Source organism: Danio rerio, chromosome 2 (assembly GCF_052040795.2).
Source record: "Danio rerio strain M-AB ecotype USA chromosome 2, GRCz13ab, whole genome shotgun sequence".
Taxonomy (NCBI): Eukaryota; Metazoa; Chordata; class Actinopteri; order Cypriniformes; family Danionidae; genus Danio; species Danio rerio.
The window spans coordinates 49,110,796-49,124,041 of NC_141022.1; the positions used below are offsets into that span (position 1 = coordinate 49,110,796).

The 13,246-nt window shown below is 35.2% G+C and overlaps 1 protein-coding gene across 1 annotated transcript in view; it reads left to right on the forward strand.

Annotated features, from left to right (window-relative positions):
- The first annotated feature begins 233 nt into the window (after window positions 1-233).
- Window positions 234-13,246, forward strand: part of fndc7rs1 (fibronectin type III domain containing 7, related sequence 1) — a 71,085-nt gene continuing 58,072 nt past the window's right edge. Inside the window, exons 1-9 of the mRNA XM_087241276.1 lie at window positions 234-358; window positions 474-492; window positions 4,891-5,154; window positions 5,240-5,494; window positions 5,583-5,846; window positions 7,939-8,196; window positions 9,425-9,694; window positions 11,612-11,875; window positions 12,492-12,752. Of these exons, the coding sequence (XP_087097402.1) occupies window positions 305-358; window positions 474-492; window positions 4,891-5,154; window positions 5,240-5,494; window positions 5,583-5,846; window positions 7,939-8,196; window positions 9,425-9,694; window positions 11,612-11,875; window positions 12,492-12,752 (1,909 nt within the window). The 5' untranslated portion in view covers window positions 234-304. The remainder of the gene's footprint in view (window positions 359-473; window positions 493-4,890; window positions 5,155-5,239; window positions 5,495-5,582; window positions 5,847-7,938; window positions 8,197-9,424; window positions 9,695-11,611; window positions 11,876-12,491; window positions 12,753-13,246) is intronic.

Here is a 13,246-nt window from a genome sequence, read left to right on the forward strand (position 1 = left end):
CATGATTAAGAGAAATCAGTTAGAGTCAAAGTTTGTAACCTTAACTAGTCTAAAAATAACCCTTAAACAGTCACCCTGTTAAAACACGCACACACACACACACATACAATGAAACCTGGATGATGTCTTTCCACCCAGAGGCATGCATTTGTCCTCTTTTTTTGTTTGAATGTACTGATTGGCTCTCACGGATCAGGTATACCTGCAACATCCCACAAAAGATTTCATATTTCTCTTCGTATTAGTATGTGAATGTACCTTAACTCACCTCTAACTTATCAGCACCTTACACATCAAATCAAAGATGCACCTTCCAAGGACATTGTGTTTCTTCGTAATGCTGTTTTCACTGACCCAGGTAATTAATTCATCTGTCAAGAAAACAATATGATCAGTTAAAGGTTGATAAGTCATTATTGTATGTTGAAGGTTTTATGTTTATATCATCCTCTGTGTTTTTCCTTTGTTCTAAGGTAAAAGAAGCTGTTGCAGGTAAGGATTTTATACCTTTATATAAATATTATATAATCTGTACTTTATGTTTATATTAAAAAATGAACATTGTTGCTGCATGCGTAGTGACTGACAAGGTTATAATCAATAATTTATTTATTTATTTATTTATTCATTTAGTTATTTATTTATTTATTTATTCATTTATTATTTATTTATTTATCTATCTATCTACTTATTTATCTATCTATCTATCTATCTATCTATCTATCTATCTATCTATCTATCTATCTATCTATCTATCTATCTATCTATCTATCTATCTATCTATCTATCTATCTATCTATCTATATATCTATCTATCTATCTATCTATCTATCTATCTATCTATTTATTTATCTATAATTTTAAAATGATGAACATTTAATAATTTAAGTTTTCATTCCTACATTATTAATTATAAACCCACAGGATGAATATATAGATTGTGCTTTTATTCCTTTTTGAAGAGAACAGATGAACTGTGCATCACTTTTTCTGTTCGTCAGCACAAAATGCAGATCAATATTTCATTTTTATACCATTTTTGTTTAAAGTGTCGGTGGAAAACACTGAACCACAACCTGTGCTTATACAAAATATAATAAGGCTAGAGTATGAACAAAATATCTTGGAGATGGTCATTTCAGTTATGATTTTCCACCCTTGAACGTTACCAGCACTTTTTTGTCCAATTTGTTATTGTCATTAAGATTGTAATTAAACATTGGAATAGATTAAAATCAAACTCAATGACCTTCTTTGACCGATTTAAATTATCCAACCCAGCAATTATGCAAACAGCATCAGTCTAAATAGGGCTGGGCGATTTGGCCTAAAATCAAAATCACGATTAATTAAACATTTTTACTTATGATTTTGTAAAGTAATTTATTTATTTATTTATTTATTTATTTATTTATTTATTTATTTATTTATTTATTTATTTATTTATTTATTTATTCATCCATGTATTTATTTATTCTTTGATTTATTTATTTATTTATTTATTTATTTATTTATTTATATATATTTTTTATTCATTTATTTTATCACTTATTTATTTATTTATTCATTCATTTATTTATTCATTTATGGTTATATGTCGTCTAAAGGCATATCTGGTGCAGCTTCCAATAATCGTCAATGTAGTGCAAAGTAAGGCTCAAGAATAAGTCCATTGTCTAACTTGACCAGAGATCAGATTCAGATCAGATTCGCAGAGGTAGAACTTAGCCAGAGGCTCCAGCGCCTAGACTGCAGCTCTGCACAAGACGTTTAGCCATATGAGAAATGGTCGTGCCCAACTGAGCTTGGTTTCTCTCTAGGTTTTCTATCCTTCACTTTTGCCAATTGGTGAGTTTTTTTTTTTCTTCGGCGCTGTCGCAACTGGCTTGCATGGTTCGGGACCTGTAGGGCTGCGCATCGATGGATTTGCTCTTTAGTGTTTGGGCACACAGCAGTGATTATTAAACCACACTGAACGGAGCTAAACTGAACTTGAACTCTGAAATCTGAACTGACACTGTTTCAAATCACTATAATCTTCTATATGAAGCTGCTTTGACACAATCTACATTGTAAAAGCGCTATAGAAATAAAGGTGAACTGAATAGAGTTTAACAGAACGGGGTCACATGACATGTAGGGAAAGTAATTGAAAAAATCGTCCTGGAAAAATTAGATTGATTTTCTGAATGTCTATTTTGATTACTTTTCGATGAATCGCCCAGCCCTGTACATATCATTTATCCTTCCTGTGAGAAGAACAACACAATTAATAATATAATGAACACAATGAAAAGTCCTACAGAAATATTTAAAATATCAAATAATGCTCAGAGAAATTACCACATCAACAATTAATTTAAACATTTATGTTTAGTAAACAGTTTTGTCCAAAGCGACTTACAATTAAGGAGGCATTCAGTTATTTAACAAGAAGAGGCAATACACACAAGTAGTGCTAAATAAACAAAGGAAATGTTTGTGCTCAGAGAATTAAGTGCTACAGTCAGAATAGGGAAGCTCATTTTATTTTTTTTGCTAGTGAGAGTGTGTTTCTACAGGTGGTTTGTCAAACCCACTCACCTGTGTGATGCACACTTCATTAATGCACAAAGTTTTTGTTTTTGGTTTATAATGTCTGCTCCATCATTTCGAGGAGTCAGGGGAAAAAATAACAGTTTTGCGTTTTCTTTATTATAGTTTTGTTAAAGCTCATTCTATACACAAATATTTTAACAATTTATAGATTGTGTAAATACGTACTGGTATGGCCAAAAATTACGAATAGCCTATTTCGAGTATAGTTTAAAGAGGTCTTTAAGCTTTCTGGAGACTCATGCACACACACACTCTGTCAACTGAAAACTTGACAACGCAGCTAAATCCAAATTGCTAAAAACTTCAAATTTCTAACTGGACATTGATGCCAAGGATTTCATGAGTTGTGTAAAGTTAATTTATACCTAAATTGTTACTCATTTACTTAAATCAAGTCAAATGAAGTAATTGGGTTGAACGTTGAGTCAACTCAAAAAACGTCCTCAAGTTTGTTGCCTTAAATTTTTTTTTTTTTTTTTGCAGTGTGGAGCATCCTTGGTATTTTAGGTGTAGTTGCGTAATCATTTAGAAATTTAGGATCAGACTCAAACATATTTGAAAAGAATCACTCCAATTCCAATGCTATCTCACAGCAATTAGTACATGTTTGATTTATTGGCTAATTCGTATGAATTTGTAAGATCTCGTTCGTACAATTTAGGATGATGGTGGGTTTAGGGGTGGGATTTGGAGCCAGGCCTTCTTTTAAAAATCAGACAAGTCATGATTTTGTATGAATTAGCTACTTAACTGACAACATATAAAAATAGTCATGCTTCTTGGGGAGATCAGTCTACTTTTTGAGTTACCAATTTCAGAATAGTCCCCACCATGTGAACTGAGGGGGGAGTCATCATTATCCATTCATCGCTGAGAGCTTTTACTTCCGAGCCTTCAATGTGGCCAACCATAAAAACTGAACTATTTTTTTAATCAGCCTTAAAACTAGGGTAGAAAATTATGGAAACTCTGTATTCTGACTTTAGAACTCACAATCCTGACTTTATAACTCAAAATCTTGACTTTATAACTCAAAATCCTGACTTAATAACTCGCAACTTGGACTTTATAAGTCAAAATCCTGACTTTATAACTCCCAATTCAGACTTTATAACTCAGAATCCTGACTTTATAACTTGGAAATCTGACTTTATAACTTCGAATCCTGACTTTATAACTTGGAAATCTGACTTTATAATTTCGAATTCTGACCTTAAAACTCAGAAATTCAAATTTATAACATCCCAGGTAGCAAAGAATTCTGGCCCAGATTTGGCATAAAGATGGCACAGCAGGCATTCGTTTGGCACTGGCAAAAAGCATGTGGGCCAAACATGGCCCAGGTTTGGCTGAGGTGGCACCATCTTACATATGGCACTTAAGACTTGGGCCAGATATCAAATGAAGTATATGGGTCTATCTACCCACTTTTAAAATACATTTGAATTATTTTTGAGTAAAGAAAAAATTCTATCAATCAGATCGCTTCAAGAAAAAGCACAGCCATAAAGACAACTGCTTCAAGGGTTTATAAAAACATTGCAGTCACGACACATCAACATATTTGGCCCAGTTATGGGTTATTGACATGGCTGCGAATTGGCCCAGATATGGTCCACGTTTGCCTCTTGTATGGAAGCCACACTTGGTCCAGTCATGTACCGTAATTTACTGCGGCTTGTGGGCCAAGCAAATGCGGATAGTGTGGGCCAAATCTAGGCCAGAGAAATTTTGCTATGGGGGATGGAATTCTGACTTTAAAAATAATCGTATTTCTGAATTCATAACCAGAGTTGCGACTTTATAACTCGGAATTGCGACTTTATAGCCTACCTCTAAATTCTGACTTTATAACTTGGATTTCTGACTTTATGACTCAGAATTCTGTGGCAGTAGCAGGAAGGGGCTTCAATAAAAAAATAGCTTATTACTTAATAATTTAGTTTTTTTTAAAGTACAAACGACACAAACATCACAGATGGACCTCCAGTTTATGACCACTTTCAATCAGTAGCATTGTGAACATACACATACACATCTAAAAACATGGCATTTTTCTTTTTTATTAGTCATTGTATCCTGTAAATATTTTTATTCAAAATTGTAAAGAAACATTTCATCTGTTGTTTGCCAAAAATGCCTAGTTATTATTTAGATTTTTAAAAAAATGCAAAGCAAATTGTCAATCCAGAGAGTCTAGAAACTGCTTCATTATTAATATCTTACCTTTAATCATAGTTTTATATAAATGTATGAACTGAATTATAAACTGGGGTTTTATGTCTCCTCCAGACTGTAACATAACATCGACATCATCACCTACTGCGTCGTCTCTCTACGTAAAATGGAGCACTTTTCCAGGAGCAACAAGCTACAATCTGGAACTCAGACCTGTGAATTCATCAATCGTAGCACCCATTTCTGTCCCACCACTCGCTTCGACCACAGTGGAGAAACTGGTCCAAGGCTTAAGACCAGGACAAATTTATCAAGTGATTTTTAGAGTGTACGTGTTCAGTTACATGATATGCATCAATTCACAGATAGCACAGACAAGTAAGTATTGCATCAATGTATCTTTACAGTAACTTCAACACTTGTGTCATGTTCTAGCTAAACTGTACACCTTTCTTCCATGCAGTTCCCGCCACCTCTCAAATCACATATTTAAAAGCAATATCAAGCACCTCAATCAAATTCGAGTGGTCCAGTGCGCAAGGAGCTGATAAGTATATTTTGATTGTGGAGGGACCCAATGAGTTTTACAACCTCACATTTACCAAGCTAAATGGACAGATAGGCAACCTCCAGCGATCCACTTCATACAACTGTTATGTTTACTCCGCTAATGCTGCAGGCATCGGAGCCAAGAGCCTTGTTAAAACCATTAGAACATGTAAGTCTCCTTGTTTTGTTTTTCAATTAGTCAGTCTTATCATTCTATAACCAACAAGTATTGACTATTTGCATAACTTGCTCCAAAGTGGTGCAGCCACCAGATGGCGTGAATGTGACTGGATTAACCCGAACCACGGCTCGAGTAACATGGCAAGCCGTCTCAGGAGTCCTGCTCTACCAGGTGTCAATGTCCTCCAATAATATGCCAGTTCCTGCTTTAAAGAACGTCACCAGTACTACTGTGGACATCTCAAACTTGGAGCCATGTACAACATACACTATTGGGGTTTCATCCTACAACATGTTCCTGGAAGCAGGGGAGGCCAACAATGTCACCTACACAACTATCAGTGAGTCAAAACTTCAAACTCAACATGAAACAAGACCTTTGAATAGAATCAAAGATAAAGTGTTTTAACATGGATGTGTTTTGGATGCTTAGAAACTAACTTGACCAACACTTTTTCAAGAGGTAAAAAGACAAATGACATTTCTTTTTTTAACTTTTGGATCTCACTTGTTACCGTTAACCACAAACCCAGTCACAACAAGGGTACAATTTTAGAAAATTGAGATTTATATATTATATGAATGCTGAATCTTTCCATTGATGGTTGTGATACTATAATATTTGGTAGAGATTTGACTATTTAAATATCTGTAATCTGAGGGTCCAAATCAGAATATTGCCTTTAAAGTTGGCCAAATTAAGTTCTAAACAATGCACATTGCTAATCAAATATTGAGTTTTGATAGGTTTAAGTTTACATTTTTGATATGTTTACAGTATAAAATTGTCTGTCTTAGTGCAACATGCTCTTTACTTTATACTAATGATTTTTGGCATTAAATAAAAATAAATAATTAAGACTTTTTTTTGTCCATTGTCACATTTGGTTTGTTTTTTTGGGGAATCAACTAAGAATGTTCAAAGAACATTTTTTTTTGTCGGTTTAAACTTTATACTTATTACAAGTATTTAATTTTTGGAATTGCATTATGTACATGTAATCAGTATTTACCTAATATTAATCAGAATCAATCTGTTAGAATATAAAGTGGCAGATTAACCTTTGTGCACTGTTCAAATTTACTACCTGCTTTAAACTGCTGTAGAAATGCATCAGATAAATATATACATATATACTTTTTTGCATAAATCTGTTAATCAACCTCAGTCCTGATCAAATCTACTAAATTGTTTAGAAAAATTTGAGAATTTAACTCTTTAATTGGCAACGTGGTAAAAAAAAACACACAAAATAAAGCATTTTTTAATATAAAAAGTAGTTGTGGAATTTTATCAGTCTTTGACATGTGAACGATTAGTAACAGAATTAGCTTTAATGCATTGTTAGATTTTCATTTTTTCTCCCTAATTTACTGTTGTTGGCTGTTTTTGTCCTGTTGACTGCCATTGTAAACACATTTGATGGTGCATAAATACACAGTCTTTGTTTTTGTTTACTCCATGTAGTTCTGAGAACTGAAATGCATATTTTGATTTTGTCAGACACACAGGTGAGTGTGCGAAATGTCACTCTCACAGACACACACTTTAATTTGCTGTTAAACTCTATAAGATCCAGAAACAATATATATATATATATATATATATATATTTTTTTTTTTTTTGCACAGGCCTGTCTAAAGGGCTATTGCTGTCAATTACTGATCAACAGTAAAAATGACACATTTTACCTTGTCTCAACAGGGAAAACCATCAACAATTAAGAATGCATGATTACATGGTGTCATGGTTTTGTAATCAAAGAAACGTGGTTATAATGGAAGTCAATGGGGAAAAATAGCCACCAATAGTACAAAAATGAAAATCAAACAAAAACAATGCATCAAAGGCAATGTTGTTTTACATGTTCCAGACTTTAAATATTTAAAAAAAAAAATCCAGTCCACAATTTCTTTTTATACTGAAAATATGCCATTTGTGTGTTTTTTCACCAAATTAATGACATCATTTATGAATTTGGCTATTAAAGAGTTAAAATTCTGTAATATTTTAAACAATTTAGTATAGTTTTAAACAGGACTGAGGATGATTAATAGATTTATGCAAAAAAAAAAAAAATATATATATATATCTGATGCATTTTTACAGCAGTTTAATTCAGTGGATGTTTTCTCCCCTAACATAAGAAAAGGTAAGTCAATTTATTCAGAGTGTATTGTTGATTTTATTTTAAAAAAATCGAAGATTTTCTCAAAATGTGTCAAAAAAGGATTTGTCACCAGAAATCATTCTGCTAGCTGAATCACAGAGAACGTTATGGCCAAATTAAGACTCAAGCTCACCCTAGAGTGGATGAAGTCATCCCCAACAGCATGCAAGGGTTAAGATCATATAATACAAAGAAAATAATCTTGTATCGATCTGTACAATAATTTAACTTGATTTAACTGTTCATTTCTTCTTGTTCTCAGCCATTCCAACAGTTTCCTCCATCTCTGTGGATTACAGCTGCAACACAGCTACAGCTTCGGTTAGCTGGAATGCTGTTACTGGCGCCACGCTGTACCGTGCTATCATTACAGATAGTAAAGGACAGTCACTTAACTGCACGTCCACAGACACAAACTGCCAGATTGTGTCAGTGCCTTGTGGAGAACTATACAGCGTACGGATTAAAGCCATCGCTAGCTGTGAAAGCACCTCAGATGGCAGCTATGTCTTCGAGACAGGTAAAAATGTCCTTTCTTAAAGAGCATGCTCACCAATGATCTAGATCTCTTTAAATGCATAGTTCACAACTAAAAGTAGATGTCCAGATTTTTACACACATTGATCCTGAGAATGTTTAGATGCATGTCACTGATGAGAAGATGACGAATGTTTGCAGTATGATGACCGAAATGGCCTTAAACATCCAGCAGGCACAAGACATCAACATGATGTCAGATTGACATTGTACCTCAACAGTGTGGGGGGGCGTTGCATTTTGTTTGGAAATGAAAATCGGGTTGACGTCAGAAGTCAACCTCAGACTGACATCAATGTCCAACCAAAAAACAACCAAAAATTAACATCTAATGACGCTACCACTATAACATCTATCAAACGCTTGATTTTGGTTGTCATTGGTTTAAGATGTTGGCTCAATGTTGGATTTTGGTCACTTTCTAACACAACCTAAAATCAACCAAATATCAACGTCATTTGACCTTGTTATTCGACATCAAAATAACGTTGTCCTTAGACACTGAATTTAGACATTGAATTTCGGTCACCTGACATCACAACCTAAATCTAACCTAATATTAACGTCTTATGATGCCTGCTGGACAATAACTGAATGCACTACAGAATGTTACGTTTACACACATCCACAAATTACATGTAAACACATCAGCTTTTCATAGCTCAATACTCACTACTCCTGAGTACTTTTGAAAGGGCTTCCTTCAACCCATACATCGCCACTGTAGAATAAACCACCACTTACTCTGAACTATGTTTTACCGGCAAATGGAATTCCAGTACCAAACCAGCACTGAGAGTACAACCCTCAGTCCTGGGAAACACCCACACAAACTCTCCCATTTTCACACTACAACCTACAATTTAGTTTATAAAATAAACTGCATCACATGTCTTTGAATTGTGGGGAGCACCCAGATGAAACCCACACATACACGAAGAGAACATGCAAACTCCACACAGAACTGCCTTCTAGTCCAGTTGGGACTTGAACCAGTGACTTTCTTGAAGTGAGACAGCCGTGCTAACCACTGAGCCACCGTGCTGCCACAATGAAAATATACTGCCATACTCTACTCAGCATTATCTTGTTAAAAACCAATTTGAGTTTGAAAAACTTCAAATGTTGTGTTCATATTCTTCACATTATCTAATTTTGAGCTAAACCAATGCACATTTTAATGAATTTCTTTCTGTCTCTCAAACACACAGCACCCTGCCCACCCAAATCACCAATGTTATATCGTGAGTGCTCTACTAATGCCATTGTGTTCTCCTGGAATCCCACCAACAACACGGCTTATTACCTTGCAACCGCGGTGGACTCGGATGGCCTGGTGACCGAGTGCCTCACTCAGGAAACTTCCTGCTACTTCACTGACACTGTTTGTGCTAAAGGCTACAGTTTCTACGTCAGCTCCACCTACACCGGAGTGGAACAGTGCAACAGTGGAAACACGCAAGCTAAGATGGTCAGAACAGGTGAGTTAACCATTTTGGTCAAATCAAAAGAACATATGACCCAGTTAATGTGCAAAATGTGATTTGACATTTTAATGAAATGATAGTTTAATGAAACGTTAATGAGAGTTTATCTAAAAATGAAAGTTGACTCATGGTTTGCTCCTCCTCATGCTAATTTAAACCTTCAGGAGTTTTTTTCTAAGATATTGTATATTTAAAAAATTCTGTTTTCTGACACTAATCGACTTCCATAGTTAATGGGTGAATGTTAAAGGATGCCAGTTTCCAGCATTTCTAAAATAACTTTTTTGTTTAATAAAAGAAAAAAAAAAAAACTCATAAAGGGAAAGTAAACAATTAAGAAAAAATATGCATAAAAACATGCTTCTAAATTACTTTTGTAAAATGTTCCTTTAAAAGAAAGAAAAAAATACTATGGAGGATATTAGGTGCCAGCTATATCCAGCTATTTATATATATATATATATATATATATATATATATATATATATATATACTGTATGTATGACCCCTTTTGCCTTCAGAACTGCCTTATTCATTCTTGGCATAGATTCAGTAAGGTATTGGAAATATTCCTCAGAGATTTTAGTCCATATTGACATGATAGCATCACGCAGTTGCTGCAAATTTGTCAGCTGTACATCCATGATGAGAATCTGCTGTTCCACCACATCCTAAAGGTGCACTATTGGATTGAGATCTGGTGACTGTGGAGGCCATTTGAGTACAGTGAACTCATTATCATGTTCAAGAAACCAGTCTGAGATGATTCACGCTTTTCAACATGGTGCGTTATCCTGCTGGAAGTAGCCATCAGAAGATGGGTACACTGTGGTCATAAAGGGATGGACATGGTCAGCAACAATACAATCAGGAAGGCTGTGTCATTGACACAAAGCTCAATTGGTAGTAGTGGGCTCAAAGTGTGCCAAGAAAATTCCTCACATAATTACACCACCACCACCAGCCTGAAGCGTTGATACAAAGCAGAATGGAGCCATGCTTTCATGTTGTTGATGCCAAATTCTGACCCTACCATCTGAATGTCGCAGCAGAAATCGAGACTCTTCAGATCAGGCAACGTTTTTCCAATCTTCTATTGTCTAATTTTGGTGAGCCTGGGCGAGTTGTAGCTTCAGTTTCCTGTTCTTAGCTGACAAGAGTGGCACCCAGAGTGGTCTTCTGCTGCTGTAGCCCATCTGCCTCAAGGTTAGACGTTTTGTGCATTCAGAGATGCTCTTCTGCAGACCTCGGTTGTAACGAGTGGTTATTTGAGTTACTGTTGCCTTTCTATCAGCTCGAACCAGTATGGCAATTCTCAACAAGCCTCAACAAGCCGTTTACTGGACATTTTCTCTTTTTCTGACCATTCTCTGTAAACCTCTAGAGATGGTTGTGCGTGAAAATCCCAGAAGATCAGCAGTTTCTGAAATACTCCGACCAGCCCGTCTGGTACCAACAACCATGCCACAATCAAAGCCACTTAAATCACCTTTCTTCCTCATTCTGATGATCGGTTTGAACTGCAGGAGATCGTCTTGACCATGTCTACATGCCTAAATGCATTGAGTTGCTGCATGTGATTGGCTGATTAGAAACTTGTGTTAACGAGCATTTGGACAGGTGTACCTAATAAAGTGGCCAGTGTGGGTATGTATGTATGTAATAAAAGAAAGAAACAAAGTTTTATGGAGTGCAAACAATGAATGAATGTTTATAATAAAAAAAGTGAAAAGTGGTGCTATTCCTACTTCAAAATTACTTGTATAAAATGCGAAAAAGTCTAAAATAACCTGAGGTTAAGTGCAGTTTGAAAACCTTTTGGTACTTCATGAAGCAATGCATGAATAAACGTGACTTAACATGTACATATATATATATATATTTATTTTTTTTTTCCCATTATGCCTCTAGCTCCATGTCTGCCTCAGAATGTCCACACAACTGCAGACTGTAATAGCATCAGCACTGCCGTCACTACTTGGGACATGGCCGAAGGAGCCCAGACCTACATGGTGGAGGCCTATGGCAATAGCAGAGATTTCTACAACTGCACATCTCAAAATTCGAGCTGTACACTCACAGATCTGGACTGTGGAGAAAGCCTGAGCATTTGGCTTATTGCCACTGATGGTGAATGTACGACTGAGCCTGTTTTGGGTGAAGTGGCAGACACAGGTATGTGCGCACATTCTCTGTACACATTCTCCCCAACACCATGTTGTGTTTATTTTGCCTAGAATCATGTGGTAATGCTACAGTTGAAGTTTGAAGTCAGAATTATTAGCTGTTCTGTGACTTTTTTTCCCCAAATGATGTTTAATAGAGCACAAACTGTATCACAGTATTTCCAATAACATTTTTTTCTTCTTGAGAAAGTCTTATTTGTTTTATTTTGGCTAGAATGAAAGTTTTTATTTTTATTTTTTAAAAACCCATTTTAGGGTCAGAATGATTAGCCTCTTTAAGTAATATCTTTTTCTATGGTATACAGAACAAATTATCGTTATACAATAACTTGCCTAATTACCCTAACTTGCCTAATTAACCTTTAAATGTCACTTTAAGCTGAATACTAGTATCTTGAAAAATATCTAGGCAAATATTATGTTTTGTTATCATGTCAAAGATAAAAGAAATCAGTTATTACAACTATTATGTTTAGAAATGTGTTGATCTTTTTTCCGTTAAACAGAAATTTTGGAAAAAATACAGAGGGAGGGCTAATAATTCAGAAGGGCTAATAATTCTGACATCAACTGTATATGCTAAGTCTTTTTAACTTGCACCACAGTTCCCTGCATCCCTCAGAACGTGTCCGCGGTGGAGAAATGTAGTTCAAACTCTGCCACTCTCTCATGGCTCGGAAGCAACGGTGCCATCTTATACTATGGAACAGCAAAACACGCAGACGGCACAGTTTACAGCTGCACTGCCTTGAAGACGGAGTGCATATTTGAAAGCCTGAGATGTGGCGAGACCTACGATGCTTACGTTGTAGCAACAAACCTGCAGTGCAACAGCTCTGAGAGTCAACATGTCACCTTGAAGACGGGTAGGTGTGCAAACTTTGAATAAGACGTGCCACGTGATTAAAATGTCAAATAAATGATATGATGCATATAGATAATTAAAAAAAACAAACAAACAAAAAACTATATATATGTACATATATAAGTAGGTTGCAAAAACAAACATATATACTTATATATACTTATATACTTATATTATATACTTATCAAAAACAAACTGTACATAAAACAAACTAAATAAAATGCAAATAAATAAAAATAAATAGATGAAGAAGGGCACAGACTGGACACTAGTGCAATTTGGAGAGAATCTGTGAAGGAATACGTGCGTTGCGTTATTCTAGTTCACTCAATAGCCGATCGCGGGCAGTGTTATGCAAAATAGAGTGTAGCGTTGTTGCGTAAGTTTCTAAAAGAGGAATTACCAACCTAAGTCACACCTGACGTCACATGGGTTCAACTGCACATAGCGGTATATATATATATATATATATATATATATATATATATATATATA